We start from the raw sequence: 21,203 nt of genomic DNA on the forward strand, positions 1-21,203 counted from the left end.
ATAGTTGTGTGTCCATTTCTTGGTTCTCTATTCTGTTCCATTGATCTATGTTTCTGTTTTTGTGCCAGTACCATACTGTCTTGATGATTACACCTTTGTAATACAGCTTGAAGTCCAGACTTGTGATGCCTCCAGCTTTGGTTTTTTTTTTTCAGGATTGCTTTGGCTATTTGGGTTCCATACTGTACTTGGTTTTTAAAAGGAACAAAATACTAGCATAATTTAGATCAAGAAAAATAGTTTATTATGCATAAGCAGTTTTGACAATGAAAGAACATAATACTTGAAATAGGTGAATAAAGAACTATAGCCACATTTCTTTGAAAATCAGTGAGTTGCCATCTTAGGCATTGGTTCTTTATTGTAATTTGCCAGTAATTTTTCTTTGAAAGAGTAAAAACTAGTAAATACTACATTTCAGTGAATTTTTTAGATACTTATTTTGTTTGTAAAATGCTTCTTAATTTGACAAAGATTGATAACCAACATTTTTCAGTGCAAAGATACGATGTTCTTACGATCTGCGTTGCTAATGTTTTTCCTGTTTGTTTTTGGTTTTTACATATTTTTTACTTTGAATGTTAAGAATAAGGATCCATGGTTTGAAATTTAGTGAAAGCATTGTACAAATATTTTGCTAATGTATATAGTTAATCTAAGTATCCAAAATATGCTTTTAAAGTATTAATGAATAGAATCAGTTCTCAGAATTACACTTTTCTAATTCTGTTCTGTTACATCAAACAATTTATTATTGATTTATGTTGTTTAGCTATTTCCTGCTTTTTGTTTACTATAAAACAATGAGATGATGAACCTAAAATTAAATACATTTAGTATTTAATTCTCTTTCACTTTAAGAACTAAAAGGTACCATTCTTTTTTTGTGGTTGAAGTCTTAAAGTTGTAGACACTTTTGTTCTTTGTTGTTATAATTGATCTCTTTCATACAGAACTTTATGGAATTTATTGTCATTAAATAGGGAATATAATTGGGACGACTGAGTGAGATACTTGTAGAGTATTTGGAACAATGCCTGGCAAGGAGTGTGTGCTCATGTAATACCAGCTCTTACTAGAAGTACTATGAGTAGTATTGACATTATTTAAAATAGCTTTTCTTTTGTTTTGAAGAAATGGTTTGTTTAGCCTCCTTTGCCATTTATCTAATATTGAATGAGTAGCTTCTGGGTGCCAGGAACTGTCAGATGTTCTCATGTACATTATTTTGGCTAATGATGAGAGAGTATTAGGCTCTAATGGTTAAGTCAGTTAGTCTTGGTTGTTCAATAAGAGGTAGGCTTTCTAGCAAAATTTGTCATCTGTCATTGACATAAAAACCTTTTAAATTTGTCATAATCTCTCCTCTGATAGATGTTTATGTTGGATACTTTTTTATGTTCAGAGCAATGTGATACGGGCTGTGGAGATTGAAAAAAATGAGTTTGGTACACTGTCTTATAGTGCTGGAGAAAGCTGTGATACAGGGTAGAAAATGATACTGTTAGAAATTATACACATTTAGAAGAGAGAGCTAATACTTGCATTCAGGGAACAAGTTTAATCAGGCATGGTTTTTGAAGATAGGTTAACATTTAAACTGAGTAGTTTGGGGATAGTAGGATTTGGACATCTCAGTAGAGGAAACAAATATGAGATGTGTATAGAAAATAGGGAATAGTTTGTTTTAGGTACTGTGTATGAATGAATGTAGGGGAAATTTTAGATTGGGAAGGTAAATTTTATTTAGAATCAAATTGTGTAAGGCCTTGAAAACTTGACTGTTTTGAATTCAGACATTTGTTAGTGGAGTGAATGTTTTTAGTCACTCTAGAGGCTAGTTACATATGGTTTGGGGGAAATAAAGTTGAATGAGAAATTTAGACCATAATGAGATTTTATTACTAAAAAGGGAGGTGGTGACCATACAGAATGGTAGAAAGGACAGTTCTTTTACATTCTGTGGGCATTACGTTCTTAATATGTAAAATAAAATGTGTGTAAAAGATCATTAAGGCCATAATGAGATGGTGACTTTTGTTTTTTTGGTCCAAACTAGGATGCTGAAATTGAAAGGAGGTACTATTAATAATTAAGCCCAGTAGCAACTGAGTTATACTGTTGCTTCTTATGAGTGTACTTTACCTATTATATTTCAAAACTCAAATTTAAAGTACTGAAAAGCAAAAAAAAAAAAAAAAAAAGACTAAGTCATCAATCATAAATGTTTATTGTTGAACTTAAAGGTAAAGGTAATCTAATCTGAGGAAATAGAATCTTTTAAAATGTATTCATTTAGTTTTAGTTGAAGTATAGTTGACACAGTGTTACATTAGTTTCAGGTGTATAACAGTAATTCCACAAGTTTATACGTTAATACTACGTTCACCACGAGTGTAGCTACCACCTGTCACCATACAATGCTGTTGTAACACCACTGACAATATTCCCTATGCTATACTTTTTATTCCCCTAACTTACTCATTCCATAACTGGAAGCCTGTGTCTCCCACTCCCCTTCACCCATTTTGTCCACTTGACACCCCCAGAAAATAGTCATTTTTGTATAAGTATCTGCTTGATGAGTGGTAATGATTAAAAATGTGCATATAAACATGGAAGTGTTTTGAAACAGATACATTGTTGAAAATAAAGTCAGTTGGGGCGCCTGGGTGGCGCAGTCGGTTAAGCGTCCAACTTCAGCCAGGTCACGATCTCGCGGTCTGTGAGTTCGAGCCCCGCGTCAGGCTCTGGGCTGATGGCTCGGAGCCTGGAGCCTGTTTCCGATTCTGTGTCTCCCTCTCTCTCTGCCCCTCCCCCATTCATGCTCTGTCTCTCTCTGTCCCCAAAATAAATAAAAAACGTTGAAAAAAAATTAAAAAAAAAAAAAAAGAAAAGAAAGTCAGTTACTCATAGATAAAGCTAAAACCAGTTACACATCACTGTAAGTATACACTTTAATATGTCTGGCATTATGAGGAAGTAATGAGGTACTTCATTTACACATTTTCTAGACATAATTCTTTAAACGTCTTCAGGGACTGCAGTCTTTAGGGTAGTTTACCCTATATTAGATGGGTCTACTAGACTGCTATACTTGCTATTTTAAACTGTCTTGTCATAATTTTTTTTTTGAATTTTCCCTTGATGTTGCACTCACTGCTGTAAATTTTCTGGCTTATCATAATGGTTCAGTACAATTATGTAGAGGGGCACCTCTTCCCCCAACTCTCCTGTATAAGTAAGAACTGTATGAGGGCCTCAAAATTATGTGGACTTTGACAGCAATTTTGTTACTTCAAACCACTTTTCCGTATTCTAGTTTTCTCACATTCTAGACAAGTGATTCTCAGACATTTAGTGTGCATTCAGATCACCTGGGTATTTTGTTAAAAGGCAAATTCTCATTCAGTAGATCTTCCTTGGGCCTGAGATTCTGCTTTTCTAATCAGCTCCTAAATGATGTGGAGTTGCTCTTCTGTGGACTACACTGAGAGTATCAAGGTTCTTGAAGGTTTATTGGAATTCTGTCAGTCTTATGGTACAGGATGTTAAATATGGCTGGATTCTTCCAGAACTTATAGTTTTGAAAAGAAAACCTAGGGCTTTTTAAATTTAATAATGCAGTTGATTGGATAATATTTATCTTTTATATTCACGTTTCCCTCTTTCATGTTTACCAGTGTCTTAACTCTAGTTTTGCTTCTTTCTCATTTCTTTTTTTGTTGTTGTGGTTTTTTGCTTTTGTTTAATGTATTATTGTGTTTTGTGGATCTGGTCAGGGAACCGTTACTGTATTTTATGTTTGTATCTACATTTTATTTTGCATGCTTAACGTGGCTTTGCCTGGATGTTCTTTTTGGTAAGTTCCAAATTTATAAAGCATATTGTTTTTTTGTAGTGTAAGTCACAGTGTTTATCATCCTTTTTTTTCCTCTTACTTCTGGTAATGTGATCATGCTCTCATGAGTTGTTTTTAATTTTTTTTAAAGAGTTCATTTGATACCTTTCCCTAACATTTTCCAGTTTTCCTTAATAGTAGTGCAGTTTGGTACTAATCTGCTTTGATTGGTTTTATAGCCTCACACTGTCAGTTGCTGATCACTATTAGCAGTTGCTATGTCAAGTATTTTGGTTTTTTTTAAAAAGCCTTAATCATCTAGAGATACTGTTCTAAGAGCTTGTGCTTCCATATAGCAATCATAAAAGAAGATAGTTTGTAGTAAAATTAAATATTTTTGTTCTGAATGAAAAATGCATTCTAATTTTGTTTTTTTACAGCAACAGCTTGCACAGCTACAGAAAGAAAAATCAGAGATTCTGAAAAATCTGGCATTATACTACTTTACATTTGTAGATGTTATGGAATTTAAGGTATGTATTTTAATATATAAGGTTTAATATTTCAGAAGTAGATTGATGTTTATTAATTGTATAAATTGCTTTGTCACTTGTAGATAATAAGAATTCTTTTGCAACTACAATTTAAAATATATTTTATTTGTATGTTTTCTAAATTTAGTATTATTTACCTAGGTAGAAAATTAACATAAGCTTTTATTTTCAGGACCATGTTTGTGAATTGCTGAACACTATTGATGTTTGCCAAGTCTTCTTTGATATCGTAAGTATTATTTTCAGAAAAACTCCTGATTCTCTCCTGGTAGTTTCTTTTCTTTTTTTTTTCTTTTAACGTTTTTATTCATTTTTGAGAGACACAGAGAGACTGGGCATGAGTGGGGGAGGGGCAGAGAGAGAGGGAGATACAGAATCTGAAGCAGGCTCCAGGCTCTGAGCTGTCAGCATGGAGCCTGACGCAGGGCTGGAAACCCATGAACTGTGAGGTCGTCACCTGAGCCAAAGTTGGACGTTGAACTGAAGGAGCCACCCAGGTGCTCCTCTGTTAGTTTCTAATATAACTAAGGTGACTAAATGTTTTTCTTTAGAGAAAATTTACATGACTAGTATGTCGAGTTTTAGCATTGTTAATTTGACGTATTTTGTAGCACTTTTTAAAGGTAAGGAGTTATAATGTATTTTCTATTTTTACTTATTTCATTGTCACTGAGTATAAATCTTGAGTGTATTGGAAAATAGTTGTTAATTTTAGTATTTTATTTTAGTAATTGCAATTTAAAAAAGTTAAGTGAATAATACTTTTCTCTGTAAAAGGCATACTTGATAGAATCTTAGGTACGACAATTTCTAGATACAGGAAGTCAGAGTGAAAAACGCCTCCATTGACAATTTACTACTAAATGACTTCCATTACTTTTTTATTTAGTACTCCTTTTTCTTGCTTAGTGAGATTGGCTCCATATTTCTTCTTATTCTGGTTTTATTTATCCTTTTAAATTATTTACCAGTTAAAGCAATAACAAGCTTTTTGTCATCCATAAAATTGTGTCACCAACATGAAACTGTTACCTGTAACTTAAATTTTAGGTATGTTTTTGGTGAAAGGAATTAGAATTTTAGAAGCAGGGATAAAATAAATAACTAAAGAAAATTATTGACTTTTAGTAGCTGCCATGAAGATTGTGTGTGTGCGTGTGTGTGTCTTAAAGTTTACAAAATAAGAGGTTAAACTTGATTTTTGTTTTCTAGACTGTAAACTTTGATTTAACAAAGAACTACTTAGATTTGATTATAACCTATACAACACTAATGATACTGCTGTCTCGAATTGAAGAAAGGAAGGCAATCATTGGATTATACAACTATGCTCATGAAATGACCCATGGAGCCAGGTAGACCTGCATTATACAGAGCTTTGTGACATTCTCAGTTTGATGGCTAACAACTCACTGAAATTTGATATGTCTATTTTAAGTGACCGAGAATACCCACGCCTTGGTCAGATGATTGTGGATTATGAAAACCCATTAAAAAAAATGATGGAAGAATTTGTACCCCACAGCAAGGTAGGACCTGGTTTTTAGATTGCTTTTAATAGGCATATGAAATAGTATAAGGGTGGATAGTGAGATAAACTTCTTTATGAAAAACATAATGGGATGCGAATAATAGCTGTGTATGGTATTATCTAATTGTGAACCAGAGAACTCATTAGATTCCAAATAGTACATGGAAACTCAGGAATATATTGATCCAGTATAATTTTTATTTTTATTTTTTTTTAAGTTTATTTTTATTTGTTTTGAGAGACAGAGAGCAGGCAGGGGAGGGGCAGAAAGAGAGGGGGACAGAATCCCAAACAGGCTCTGCGATGTTAGCACAGAGCCTGACATGGGGCTCAGATTCACAAATCGTGAAATCATGACCTGAGCTGTAATCGGGAGTCGGATGCTTAACTGAGCCACCCAGTCACCTCCATTATAGATTTTAGATTCAGTATAGGGTATAGAGGTAGTGAAGTTTAGTATTTGGGAATGTCTGCTCTGATACCAGACTACCTGGGTTCTGATCCCAACTCTGCCAATTACTGAGTGTGTAATATTGGGCACATTCCTTAACCATCTTCCCTGTATCCATTTTCTTATCTGTAAAAATAGAGAAATAATATCTCCCTCATATGGTTGTTATGAGGATTAAATGAATTACTTCATAAAAAGTATTTAGATACATAGTATTTGATAAATTTTAACTAGGTTATTAATAAATCTTAAGAAAAACTATAAGAGCTTTGTGAAAATAATTTTGAATGTCTTTTACAATATATAAAAAAGTAGTTTTAGTGAAACAATTTTGGTTCAAGGGAGTCTTGCCATTATGGTTTGTTTGCAGTAGGGCTGATTCAAAGAACCATAGTTTATATGCACATCAAGGAAATTTAGAGGTATCTCATACATCCTATTACAGATAAAAATTGAGAACTGGAGAAGTGACACAATAAGTCATTTAGCAGCAATTGGGGCAAAACCAGAGCTAAATCCCAAGATTTTAGAATCTTGGTTCATTCTCTTTGAGTCATGAGAGTTAAACATTTTAATAATACACTATTTTCTCTAAATCTGTGCTTTTTTTTTGACCCACAGTTAACTCCAAGAATTTTCCTTCAATTTTTTTACTCCAGTAAAAATTCTGAAGATGTGTTTACAGAAGATGTGTTTGTAGTTTAATTTCTTTGTTTAGCTGTATTATACCCACAAATTTATATAGGTTATTGTTTTGAAGTTAGTTGGATCATTAGTTTGAAAGAGGCCAGTGGATGGCATCAGTTTTGAAGTAAAAATCAGCATTGCAGATGGAGGTGTCAGGATTCCTCAGAGTGCTGAGCATACCACAGTCATTTGTCTCTGATTTGGGTATTGCTTTTTCCTCACCTGGAACTGTCTTCCCTACTCCTCTCTGTTTTCTCTATACATTCATTTCTGACTTTTTGCCAATCACGTACGGCCAAGTTTTTATTTACCCAATTCAGATTTGGTTCTTTTCCCACTTAAGTGATGAAAATTTCCTTAAGACTCTTGCATGTCTTTTTAAGTTCTCCATAGTCATTTGCATATACTAGACTATTAATAATTGCTTCAGGAGAATTATCCATTTGGATTAGACCCTTTATTTCCTAATCACAATTTTTCTGATGTTCCATGATATCTCAGGTTTAGATACAAAGTCTATCGTGTATTTGCTAGGATTTGTTAAAATTAATTTTAAAAACATTCATAATCACTTGGTAGAGTATAATAAAAATACAGATTCCTGGGGTCTACTCCCAGAGGTTCTGGTTTACTAAGTTTCAGGTAGAACTCTGGATTCTGATTTTTGAACAAATTCCATGGTAATTCATGTGCACTCAGATGTTCACTCTTATACAGAGATTCTAGGAAGCAAAGATGAATAGCAAAGGACAGTTAAAAGCAAGTAAGAAGCAGATGAGAAGAAACATTAAATATCTTGATGATAAAGCTATAATTAACAGACCAAATGACAAATAGAAGTTAAGTAATTTATTAAGATAGAGCACATTTTTTTTTTGTAAAGAAATCTTCGGAGAAATATGAAATTTGTTGAGCTCTATTAACAGTCCTATAACCCTAATGTGTTTTTTCAAAGAACTATTAGAATAGAAAATGATGCACAAAAGAATGTGCCTACTACCCCTTTTGAAATAAAGATCCCAAGATTGCCAAACATTGTAACTTTTAAGGAACTAACATGATTTCCTGAGCTGAGCTCTTGCCCAGGAATACAGAATCTATGTAGTTTTTATGAAATTAAAAAAAATTCTAGAGGTGGTAGCCAGACCCACCTTAGATACTATATGGAGCATAGTTGTAATTAGGCTTTGTTGTTTTAGGATGGTACAGTTAGAAACACACGGCACTTGTAGCTGAAATTTAAATGGAAAAATAAAAAGTCTTTGTTCCTTAACTTCCTTTTTTCCTATTTTAATTAGTCTCTTTCAGATGCACTAATTTCTCTTCAGATGGTGTATCCTCGAAGGAATCTTTCAGCTGACCAGTGGAGAAATGCCCAACTATTGAGTCTCATCAGTGCACCCAGTACAATGCTTAATCCTGCACAGTCTGACACCGTATGGTTCTGTTTTTCCCTTTTTGAATAAAAATAGTAAAGTTGATTTTTAAAAAAATATCAGCTAATGCAGTACTGTTGTGATTTTTCTTCTGATTGATGTTAGCCTGTCAGTGAAGTTTATTGTAAAATGTCCAGTAATTAAGTTGTACTATTGAGTTTTTTTATTTCTAAAATCTGATGCTCAGTTAATACAATTAGTAATGTAAGTATTTTCAATATTTAAATGTCTGTTTTGTTCTGTTATAGTAGAAAATTTGGAAAATGCAGAAAATTGTAAAGAAGGAAATACAAATCACCTTAAATCCTCACCAAAATCATTATATTGTTTTATATAGTTGACCCTTAAACAACATTGGTTTGAACTGTGTGAGTTCACTTACACGTGTATTTTTTGATAAATACAGTATTGTACTGTAAATGTATTTTCTCTTAAGATTTTCTTAATATTTTCTCTAGCTTACTTTATTGTAAGAATACATTATATAATACGTGTAACTTACAAAATATATATTAATTGACTTTGTCATTGGTAAGGCTTCTGGTCAACAGTAAGCTATTAGTATTTAAATTTTTGGAAGTCAGGAGTGTTAGGCAAATTTTCAGCTGCATGGGGAGCAGGGTGTTGGCATTCCTAATCCTCCTGTTGTTCAAGGGTCAACTGTGTTTTCAATCTGTTCTCTGTATGTATAAAAATAGATGTTATGCAGATGGAGAATACACAAAATTACTGATTGGGGTGAGATAGTAAGTACCCATGTACCTAAATCTTTTTTAAATTGATTAAATATTATCTCTTGGAATACTACAAGCTCTGAAATAGACTTGGGAAATTTGAAGTTGTCTTTTATCAGATTGAAGACAATTTAGCAACAGTATTATTTTAAGGGAGGTTTCAGGGAATGTAAATGTGAAAGGGGCACAGCTCTTACTGTCCTTTATGGACTGCAAGTTTAAATAATAAGTTATAAAACTTTTATCCAGCTTTTTAAATACGTCATGGTGGTATTTGAGCCAAGAATTGAGCAGTAAGAGTTTTTAGGAGGAAGAGAAAGAGAGTGACTTAGCATAGGATTTGTTTTTTTAGAATTTCTTCTAATCACAGGTATATATTTTCTCTTTTTAAGATGCCTTGTGAATATCTCTCTTTGGATGCAATGGAAAAATGGATTATCTGTAAGTAAAATCAATTAGTTTCATAACTATCTCTCAGGTTTTAAGTTTTAGAGAAAAATAACAGGTAATATGGATTACTTCTGTGCCAAGCACTGTCCTAAGCCATTTCTGTGTATTACCTCATTCAGTTCTCGTACTGACCCTGTCAAGATAGTCTGTTTTATAGTCGAGGAATCTAAAGCTTAGTCTACGTAGCTAATAAGTGACAAAGACAAAATGAGAACCTAGGCTAATGCCAAGGCTCATGGTACATTATATTGCCTCTCAGTATGACTGTCAAAACTACATTTTTATTTTGTTTTTAATGATTTTTTAAAATGTCATGTTTATTTAGCTAAGGTTTTTGGTTTTAGTTTACTTCTGTACATATAATAATGACTCATCGTTGGCAGTTAAATGCATTGGAAGATGAAATTACTAGTTGTGCCCCTGGGACGTTCACAAACCATAGGGGAAATAGACACAGTAACATATAGATACAATATAGAATGAGAGTTACTATAATTGCTTCTACCGCCCCCAGGTCCAGTAGCATGTGGGAATAATTTTGAGCAGTTTTTGTTTCTTAGTTCTTATAGGTCTTGTTTCTTGGTTTATTAACCTTTAAGATTTATTTATTGATTTTTTTTTTTATTATAGTATATCTCAAACTATAGTGAAGGACCAGTTTTTAAAAAAATTTTTTTGCATTGATACTTCTATAAAATTCAAAAAAATTGAATTATTAGAATTACCAGAAATTAATAAAGATGCAAAAGCCCACATTTTTAATTATTAAATTCAGTTTAATCTAACATTGTTTTTAGGTTTCTACTCACAAATCAAAGTCAGATTTTTATGAGAGTTTCTAAATACTGTTAGTTTCTTTACTCAATCTCATTATGCCCTGGCACTTTGAATAGCACTGTTATTAGTATGAAAGAGGAGGAATTTAGCACATAACTCCCTGTCCCTAGCCATTTTTATTAATTATATATTTTACATTGATCATTTTTGTGATACTCTATTTTCTTCTGTAACAATAGTTAAGATTTTCATCCTTTAGTCTCTTACTTGATCAAAACACAGTTTTCAAAGTATTAATTTTGCTTAAATGTATCGTGATCCTTGGTTGTTCATGTTTATGGAAGTTTGGCTGTAGAACAGAGGTGATTAGTAGAGTTAGGTAGCATGATGACCTAGAGTTAATAGCACTAGTTCCCCTAGTCTTTAGGAATGCTGATTACAGGGCTCTGTATGATGAGAGGGAGGTGGGTCAGAAGGCAGGCTACCCTAAGAAGGAATGTAGGGACATAGAGGCAGATTTGGGATAATCATAGTTGCCCAAGTAAGGAAGGTTTACTCTGAAGTTTGCTGCCTTCATGTGTTTGAGCCATGAGTAGAGTTAATATAGAAGTTAAGAATTACCTTAAACTCTGCACTTGTCATTTTGACCCTAAGACTCATAGTAGGACTTTTCTGTAGACTGTGGTCTACTTTCTTTAGTGCTTTGCTCTAGATTAGTTTCAAGTGTGGTCCCTGGATCAGCAGCATCACCTAGGAACTTATTAGATATGTAGAATCTTGATCTTCACCCTAGACCTACTCAATTGGAAACAGTGAATGGATCCTAGCAATCTGATTTAATAAGTCTTCCTAGTAGCTCTGATGCAAGCTAAAGTTGGAGAATCATTGGTCTAGATTATAGCCTGGGGCCGAGAGTTACTGAGTCTGGAATGTTGAAGACCCAGTTATTTGGAATGCAATTATAAAATAACTTATCCTGATGTTCTTTTCAGGGTCTATTCTTGCTCTGTTGGTTGGACTCAGAGGACTCCTTGGGAAAGATCTCTTTTCATCTCTGGAGTTTTGGATTACTAATTCCTGACTCTCTTTAAATTGATAGCCGAGTTCTGTCCACTTTCGATCTTAAAAGATTTTTCCTAACTTTCTTGTCTAGTATTGGTATTTATTTATTTATTTATTTATTTATTTATTTATTTATTTACATCCACATTAGTTAGCATATAGTGCAATAATGGTTTCAGGAGTAGAGTCCCATGATTCATCCCCTACATATAACACCCAGTGTTCATCCCAACAAGTGTCCTCCTTAATGCCTCTTGCCCATTTAGCCCATCTCCCCACCCAGAACCCCTCCAGCAAACCTCAGTTTCTTTTCTGTATTTAAGAGTCTCTTATGTTTTATCCCCCTCCATGTTTTTGTATTATTTTTGCTTCTCTTCCCTTATGTTCATGTTTTGTATCTTAAATTCCACATGAGTAAAGTCACATGATATTTGTCTGTCTCTAATTTCCCTTAGCATAATACACTCTAGTTCCATCCACATAGTTGCAGATGGCAAGATTTCATTCTTAGTATTGGTCTTCTTTCTTGTTTTCTAACATTTTTGTGGCTTAAAATAACTAAATTTTTTTTTCTGTCCTTGTATTGGAACCTTGGTGGGTAAAGGAAATTAATATGTGATTTAATTAATAAATCATCCTAATCTTGGGCAGTCTATTTTAAATTAATTTGCCCTTTTTGATTCTGTCATAAACAAATGAAGATATTTTAATTCATAAGGTAATCCATATCTTAAAAAATATATATATATGGTAACCCATAATAACTGCTAACATCTTTAGAGAAACCTTTTATTATCTGCAGCAATTTTGTGACTCTAAGTATTCAACGAGGTATAAAACACTAAGCGAAATCACTTTTTACTCAGAGGGTTAGAGTAAAAAAACATTATATAGGGCAAGAATCTTTTACAAACAGTTTCTCATGAGGACTTAAGTTTCCATGCGTATATTCTGTTTCTTTGGTTGTGTACCAGACCATGTAATTGGCTGTGTTTAAGGGTCCTGTTGCATGAAAAACTTTTTTATGTTTCAGGGTATTTAAAGAAGTTTAATATGCTTCTATATATGATTCCACAGTATATACCTACTTACCTTAAAAAGTTAACTTGCTTGCATAGTGTCCTGTTAAAGGAAGGTTGAGCTAAGAATAAAAAGATGAATGACAAGTTATATGTTAACGATTCAGGAGTTTAAAGAGGGGAGTGACCACTGAGAATCCTAGGGAAATCTCACAGAAATAGGATTGGTTAGTAACTGACCTAGTAACTTGTGTATAGCAGGTACCGAGTAAATGTTGAATGACTGACAGATGAGGTTTTGTGGCGTAGTGGAGAGGGCTAGAAGGCATCAACAAACATACATAGGATTTTAAATTTGTATAGGATTTCCAAAGTAGATAACAAAAGATGAAAGAGATATATGAATTCATGTAAGAAAGCAGCATAATATATTGAAAGAATCTTAGACTTTAAGGGTAAATACTTGAGGCTAAATATAACTCTAATAGTTAATAGTATAACTTTAGGCAAGTCATTGAACCTTCATTTCTTCAACTATAAAAGAGAAGGATACAATCTATTTTATCTACTCCAGAGAATCATGTGAGATAATATAAGTGAAAGCTTATTTAGTAATCTATATATTGCTATGAAAATGTGAGATGCATTTCTTCTGGTGATTTAAAATAGATTAGCCTTATTTTTCAGTTACTGTAACAGTTATGATTACTGTATTGTGTGTTGATTAGTTTAACTTCTAATATCTAGGTTAAAATATTTTATAAAGATTTTGAAAATGTCTTTTACTCATTTATTAAAATGACTTCTTTCACAGGCCAGAAGCAACATTTTTTCTCATCAGTGTGGGTTCAAAGGACTGATTTTGCAGAATACAGAAAATTATTGACAATTGTTGCCATCTTGTGTGTATGAGTTATTACCTGTCACTTAAAAAGCCTCAATAAAAAGCCTCAATTTTATGTTTCTGAAATTTTTGAAAGCTACTTTGTAATGGAAAGAATTTAATTTTGGAATACTTTTATATTCGTATTTACTTTTTTTTTTTTTAAGTTGGCTTCATTTTGTGCCATGGGATTCTAAATACTGATGCGACAGCACTGAACCTTTGGAAGCTAGCTCTTCAAAGTAGCTCTTGCCTCTCTCTCTTTCGGGATGAAGTTTTCCACATTCACAAAGCTGCAGAAGACTTATTTGTAAACATACGAGGGTATGGCATTTTCATTTATCTTGTCTTTTTTTTTGGAGAAGGGTAGTGAGTGAATGATTTTTGTTGAAGTTTGGGGATAGAGAAGGGTCATGTATGCAAGAAGATGTCACCTGTACCCTCTTACTGGTCACAGTAAGTTTTTTTCTTAACAGTCACCCTGATACGGTATTTTCATATATTTTATAGGTAACTTCACGGACTGAAGTATCTAGTGTTTCTCCCCTTTTAAAACTTGTATTCTATGATAAAGAAGATGTGCTCTCTTTTGCAAATTATGATATGGGTTTAGACGTAAATATTGCTAAAAGCATCATATACATTTTAGAGTTTTGAAATTTGTAGAAGTGCTATTGAGAAGTATGTGGGTCAGTCAGAAGAACTTCATTAAATTATAACAATTATACAAGTCAGACTGCTGCACATAAGAAATCATGTTTCCTTTTAATAAGGTGTTCCACGTGACTCATTTATATTCATTCCCTGGAAAGCAAATAGTTCTTACAAATTTGTTTCCTTGAAATTTTTAATGCCTGCATTTCTTTCTATATGAGGTTCTGTAGGCAGTATACAGTAAACAGGTTGGCCTCAGACTTGGTAGTAGTTTTGAAATCTTTTGAAATTAGGAGCATCTAAAATATTCTAAAATACCTGAAAGTGTCAAATAGTTATGTTCAGCTTGTTAGTTTCAGATACAAATGAAGTTTACCAACATTTGATTCATATCCAATTTAGAAATGTCTTCATGCAGGGTGCCTGGGTGGCTCAGTCGGTTAAGTGTCCCAACTATTGATCTCAGCTCAGGTCTTGATCTCAGGGTTGTGAGTTCAAGTCCCATGCTGGACTCCATACTGGGCATGAAACTACTTAAAAAACAAACAAACAAAAAAAACAATGTCTTGAAGAAATTGAGATGAAGCATCTGTTAGTTATCAAAAAGTAAATATACCAACTATGCCTCAAATTTTAGTGTGCATAAAAATTACTCTGGGATGCGTATTAATCCAGATTACTGGGCATGATCCCTAATTTGTATTTCCTATATCTGTATCTTGGAGAGTTAAAAGAATCAGCTCTTTTTCTCCCTAGTAATTTTAGAAGTAGAATTTACAGACAGAAGAATACATAAATTTTACATGTATGTCTCAATAACTTTATATATGAATACTCTAGGTGACCACCTAGATCAAGATATAGAACATTTCCATTATCCCCAGAAAATTGTCTTGTGTCTCTTTTTTGGTCAGTACTGCCACCCCTGGTCTCCCACCTTTCAGTTCCCTTCTCCGGTGACCACTGTTGTGGTTTCTGTCACCATGGATGGTTCTGACATTCTCATGTTGGTAGATTCTCAGGCATAATATGAGAACTAGTGCCCTATGTACTTTCCAGCTCTTACTTGGCTTTTATTTTAGATGCTGGAGTACTTGGAAATATCCTATGCCAGATGGGATACTTCCTAATTTATTTTCATTTTCTAATTGGTTCAGATTGAAAATTAAGAAACTTGTATTATGTCTTAGCATATTGATAGCTTCTCTGTGGAATCATATTTAAATATATGTAAGCATTTAGAACCAGGTGGTCTATATATTGAGCGAGCTTATGTTATATATGGTACACATAAGTTGAATGACACCATGAGACCAGTTATCTTTAAAAAAAATTTTTTTTAATGTATATTTATTTTTGAGAGAGAGACAGATTGTTGGTGGGGTAGGGGCAGAGAGTGAGGGAGATGCTGAATCTGAAGCAGGCTTCAGGCTCTGAGCTGTCAGCAAAGAGCCTGACGTGGGCTTGAACCCACGAACTGCAAGATCATGCCCTGAGCTGAAGTCAGATGCTTAACTGACTGAGCCACCCAGGCACCCCACCAATTGTCTTTTTGTTACGCTTTTTTTCTTTATGTTAATACTTTTCTAACAATGAATTTACCATTTAAGAATCTTCATGATTAAAGCTGTAAAGTTTTAATTTATTAAGTCATGAGTGATCACTTGAAAATATGATTTACAGTACTTACAGGTTAGATTGTAAGTATAAAAGCTTATTAATTATGAAAGAGAATGATTACAGATTTAGTGTATTTTAGACATTTGCTCAAAGATCACATAAATCTTAGAGTACTTAATTTAGAAGCTGGGACTTCTTGGTTTAAGTGGTCTTAGCCAGGTTGTCAAGAAGATAATTTTTCTTTAACATTTTAGGAATTTTGAGTTTTTGCATGTAGTATTAATGAAAATAACATTTATTAGCTCTTTTTTTCACATGTTACCTTTAAATTTTTTTATGTTGGTTCCTATTTTTTGGGGTTTTTTTGAAATTTTTTTAATGTTTATTTATTTTGTGAGAGAGAGAGAGAGAAAGGGGCAGAGAGAGGGAGACAGAGGCTTCAGAGCGGGCTCCATACTGACATCAAAGGGCCTGACAGGAATCAAACTCATGAACCATGAGATTATGACCTGAGCTGAAGTTGGATGCTTATCTGACTAACCCACCCAGGCACCTGGTGTCCTCTTTCTTTTAATTTAGTCTTAGGCTTTCCTGCCCCAGTTTTTTTCTGCCATAAAACCCCTATCTCCAGACATTCAGTAGTGTTACTCCCTAGTATATATCCTTTCAGAATTTTTTTTAATCAGATAGCATAAAATTAGAAGTAGTAGCTTTGTTATTACTTTAGATTTTGGAGACCACTGTTAATTACATTGGAGGTTCAAATTTTAGTGTCTCTGTGGGTTCTTCACAAGGTGTATATAATCAAAGATCTACATTGTGAGCTTCAATTTTATTGTTAGATTTAATATAATATGAGATCTGTTTTTCTAAGACTTGACTGGGTACTTAGGAAAGGAGGTAGGTGGACTTGTTCCATGCATTTCTAGTTTGAGCACCATTTTTTTCTTATTGCTAATAGTCATTTTTAATTGACTTTTAGTATTTGGCTAACTCGTTTTGACTGTTACTGATGAAATTAGGACTAACAAGGATCTAATTTTTTTTTTTTTTTTTTTTGCACATAGCTATAATAAGCGTATTAATGACATAAGAGAATGCAAAGAGGCAGCTGTGTCACATGCGTAAGTAGTTCTATTTTCTCTGTGGAACTTGTAATCAACAAGAATTTCTGTCTTAAAGCATAATTTTGTTCACATACTGCAGATTAATGGTGTGCAATATGGGATAGAAGTGGGGCAATCAATGAGAAGTATATATCCTCAGTATTTAGTAAGCTTCAGGTTAGTACAGACAGATCTGGAATATTTTTGAAGTGTTGATAAAAATGCTCTAAGCAAGTACCATACAAAGGTCTTTTATTTTAGGTATCATTCAGATCTTTTGCCATCACTATGCTTTCATATCAATACTTTTCAAGGTGTGATGATTTTTGTACCACTTCATGAAAATAGATATATCTTTATACTCTCCCAAATAGTATTTACTTTTCAAAGTATGTTATCCTCATGCCCTTACCTAATTGTAGTAAATATTTTATATTAGTAAGTATATAGAATAACTTAAAAATTATCATATTTAAGATCTTTGAACAACTTTTTGATTTTCTCATGAAATAATTATAAATAATTTGATAATTCAATGTTACATATATACTTCTATAAAATATTTTCTCCACTGAGCCTAGGTAATATTATCTGATCCATCCGTATTTCTGTAAAGCAGAGTATAAAGCACCACTGCCATCAATGAAAATATAAAAACCACAAGAAGTTTCAGAATTTAGGTTTAGGCTATATGATGGATATTGGGAATTTAAACCATCTTTATTCATTGCTGTCAGTGACCTATTTCCTCATGCATATTTTTTCACTTGAATGAAATGCTTATATTTAAAAAGTTATTTTCTAGTACTAATATATTTTGGAGTGTGTTAGCATTCCTTTCTTGACATACAGAAATACAAATGATTATCACTTCTTCATGGGATAGACCCTATTGTAGGCACATATAGGATTCTTAGCTATCTTTTATGAAACTCTTTTAAAGGTAAGGCATTTTCCCCCTTTATTATATAAAGTAGTTGTAGGTAGTAAACAGTAAGAATTCCTCATAGGAATTCCTCATTACCTTGTGCCAAGCATGGTACCTTATAGACATTTTCTGTCAGTATTAATAACACCACAGACTCCTTGCCACAACTTGGTGTAATAAAATAGTCAAAATAACATTGCCTCTTTTCTTAGAAATTGTCTTGGATGACTTTATTATTGTAAGATAAAAAAGAGCTTGTCATTGGAATTAGCCTAATGTAATAATACTATGTATCAGACATCATGAAAGATGTATCTTTTCAGGGAGGTGTCATAATCCCTGTTTTATAGATGACAGGGTGAAACTAGGAGGGGTGTGTGTGGGGGGGGGGGGGTGGGCAGAGGGTGCTGTTTTTTGCACCTATCAAAATCTTAAAACTTTGTTGGGACAGTGTGTATTTTGCATAGTGTGAGGAGTTGGAATACTTAGAACATTCTGTGATATTTTTTTCCACATTAATATGTAAGTAATTCTTTTAAATTTGCATTTTATTTTAAAAATACCTAGTAGTGAATATTTATGATTATCTTTTCCTCATCTTTCTGTTTTTGAAGATTACCAAATGATCTCATCCTAATATCTTTATTATATATAGCTCTTGTTTATTAGTCTTACCTATTTAATAAGAATATACTTAATAAAGTAGGATATAATCAGATATTTATTAATAAGTTGTGTTCATTGATTTTCTTTGTGGGGGTGACAGAAAATGTATGTAGTAGAACATTGCTTGTTTTCAAGGATTTCACAGTCCACTTTTATAAAGTGCTAGGCTAAATGGTATTAAAGTTGCAGACATTATTCAAAAATGGACATCTGGATATTGGGAAATGCTTCTTGAAGGGTTGGTCTTGAAGTTTGGGTAGGATTTTGATAGGTGGAGAGTAACAGAATAAACATGGTTATAAAAACACTGCAAGGAAGGCAAGGATAAACATAAGTTTGGAAAGTCATTTAATGATATGACATACACATAGAAGATATTTGTAGGAGCTTGTGCTTCCTAAAAAATGTTTGTAAATTGACCTGAAATGGTAAGTTATTTAATTGCCAATAATGATTTTAGTAGAAACAGATAAGTTATATTGATGTCTTTCCCTATAGTGGTTCAATGCACAGAGAAAGACGCAAATTTTTAAGATCTGCACTGAAAGAATTGGCTACTGTCCTCTCTGATCAACCTGGCTTGCTAGGTCCAAAGGTAATTGATTTAATTCTTATTTCAACTACAGGTGTACCGTATTAAAATGAAAAAAATTCGGGGCGCTTGGGTGGCTCAGTCGGTTAAGCGGCCGACTTTGGCTCAGGTCATGATCTTGCGGTCCATGAGTTCGAGCCCCGTGTCGGGCTCTGTGCTGACAGCTCAGAGCCTGGAGACTGTTTGAGATTCTGTGTCTCCCTCTCTCTGACCCTCCTCCCCCGTTCATGCTCTGTCTCTCTCTGTCTCAAAAATAAATAAATGTTAAAAAAAATTATAAATAAAATGAAAAAAATTCTATGTGAAATTTTACTAAAATTTGAATTCTTATTTAACTGTAGGTGTGCCAATTAAAATTTTTAAAAAATTCTCTATGGAAAACTGCTAAAATTTATATTTAACTGAGAATGAATTTGCTTACTTGACATTCATACATCACACCTTCCTGCATTTTTCTCACTTCATGTTTGAATGTGTGCTCCCCTTGATACCTGTCTCTAGGTTTTCTTCTGTGTTCTCGTTTTTGTCTTTGAACTTCATATTATCAGTTCTTGCCAGTGGCTCTCACTTAGACAAAGATTATGAATAGGTTTTGTTAATAATCTTGGCATGAGAATAAGCAAATGTTTTTTGTTTTTTGTTTTTTTTAATTAGGCACTTTTTGTTTTTATGGCATTATCCTTTGCCCGTGATGAAATTATCTGGCTACTTCGTCATGCAGATAATATGCCAAAGAAGAGTGCAGATGACTTTATAGATAAGTAAGTTAGCAACATTTAAAGAGTTATTTTTTGAATATTTTGATGTATGGGATGTGGAATTTGGGGACATTGAAGTTAAATTATTTTGAAAACCTTTTTTAGAGCTTTTCACATTTCATAATAAAGGGATATTTGTAATACACCATTAGATGATATGAATTAAAATGCAGAGTCAGTGTTAGCTTAATATTAGGGCTTGTAATGTTTCCTAAACCTAGATGGTCATAAAGTTCTTATTTGTTTTCTTGCTATAACCAGTCATATTTTCTTTGGAATTCATTTTTTAAAATGATTCACTACACAAAAATTTAAATAAGAACCTTAATGAACCAAGTGTGTTATTTGAAATGTCTTTATCATTTTAGTACACAGTCCTTCAATAGGAATTAATTAGATAAATGAAACAGAAATAAGAGCTTACAGAAAAATCTTAATTCTTCTAATCCTCTAATCCTCTTCCGTTTGTGATTTTTTTAATGATGTAATTTATGAGATACTCTAATGTTATTTTCATTTTGGGTTTTCCTTTATCAACTTTTTAGTCATAGCTGTTTTTTAATTTTTGCTTTCCATCATGGAAATGTCTTTAGGAAGGAATTGACATAAAATTATATTTAACAATGCTTTTTCTAAGAAAAAAACTCTTGTAGTAATATCAGATACATTTTATATTTTCCTTAATGATGAATTTATTTTTTGAAATACTTTTCTTGGATTTTTTAAAAAGGCACATTGCTGAATTAATATTTTACATGGAAGAGCTTAGAGCACATGTAAGGAAATATGGACCTGTAATGCAGAGGTATTATGTGCAGTACCTCTCTGGCTTTGATGCTGTTGTTCTCAATGAACTTGTGCAGGTAAAAACTGTCTCATGTTACTCTCCCTGTTGTTCCTTCCTTCCCTCCTTTCTAGTAACTGATTTGTTTGCTCAGTATAATCTAGTGCCAAGTGATAGATACAAATGTAAACAAGTCATTGTCCTATCTTGTTAAGGGGGATCATCACCCAGAGGGGAGAAAACATTTAGTTATAGTCAAGTGTTGTAGCATAGTGTTATGCTTAAGTGTGTACAAAGCTCAGACTGAGCACAATTCAGGGAATGATTCTTTACCTGGCAGGTGGAGGTTGGTATACAGTGACCAAATTATAGAGGGCCTTTCAATAGAGGAGGTTAGTCATAAATCTGATTTATTACTTAGATTACTGTGGCTCAGTATGGATGATGGATTGCTGGGGGCCAAGGGAGGAAACAGAGAGATTAGAAGAGAGCTGATGAGAGCCTGAACTTGGACAGTGGCTATGGCAATAAAGAAGAGATGATGGAGACTTTATAATTGATAACCAAGTATTAGATAAAACACAGAAGATGAATCTTTTAGCATAGTATATTAGAAGATGACCAGATTTTTAAAACAAAATTCATCTAGATGTCCTAATAAGATTAAATG

General features: G+C 33.1%; 1 protein-coding gene across 5 annotated transcripts in view; it reads left to right on the forward strand.

Annotated features, from left to right (window-relative positions):
• NCKAP1 (NCK associated protein 1) overlaps positions 1–21,203 on the forward strand; it is a 108,810-nt gene that overhangs the window by 34,313 nt on the left and 53,294 nt on the right. For 2 of the 5 annotated variants that reach the window (XM_019461387.2, XM_019461414.2), the window contains 11 exons: positions 4,282–4,374; positions 4,568–4,624; positions 5,608–5,750; positions 5,834–5,924; positions 8,363–8,500; positions 9,627–9,675; positions 13,593–13,749; positions 16,767–16,823; positions 18,898–18,994; positions 19,646–19,752; positions 20,480–20,612. In XM_019461387.2, the coding sequence (XP_019316932.1) occupies positions 4,282–4,374; positions 4,568–4,624; positions 5,608–5,750; positions 5,834–5,924; positions 8,363–8,500; positions 9,627–9,675; positions 13,593–13,749; positions 16,767–16,823; positions 18,898–18,994; positions 19,646–19,752; positions 20,480–20,612 (1,122 nt within the window). The remainder of the gene's footprint in view (positions 1–4,281; positions 4,375–4,567; positions 4,625–5,607; positions 5,751–5,833; positions 5,925–8,362; positions 8,501–9,626; positions 9,676–13,592; positions 13,750–16,766; positions 16,824–18,897; positions 18,995–19,645; positions 19,753–20,479; positions 20,613–21,203) is intronic. The other 3 variants (XM_019461406.2, XM_019461430.2, XM_019461436.2) reach the window with 2 other exon arrangements.

Source organism: Panthera pardus, unplaced genomic scaffold (genome assembly GCF_024362965.1).
Source record: "Panthera pardus isolate Hobbes unplaced genomic scaffold, ASM2436296v1 HiC_scaffold_10, whole genome shotgun sequence".
In the NCBI taxonomy this organism is placed as follows: domain Eukaryota; kingdom Metazoa; phylum Chordata; class Mammalia; order Carnivora; family Felidae; genus Panthera; species Panthera pardus.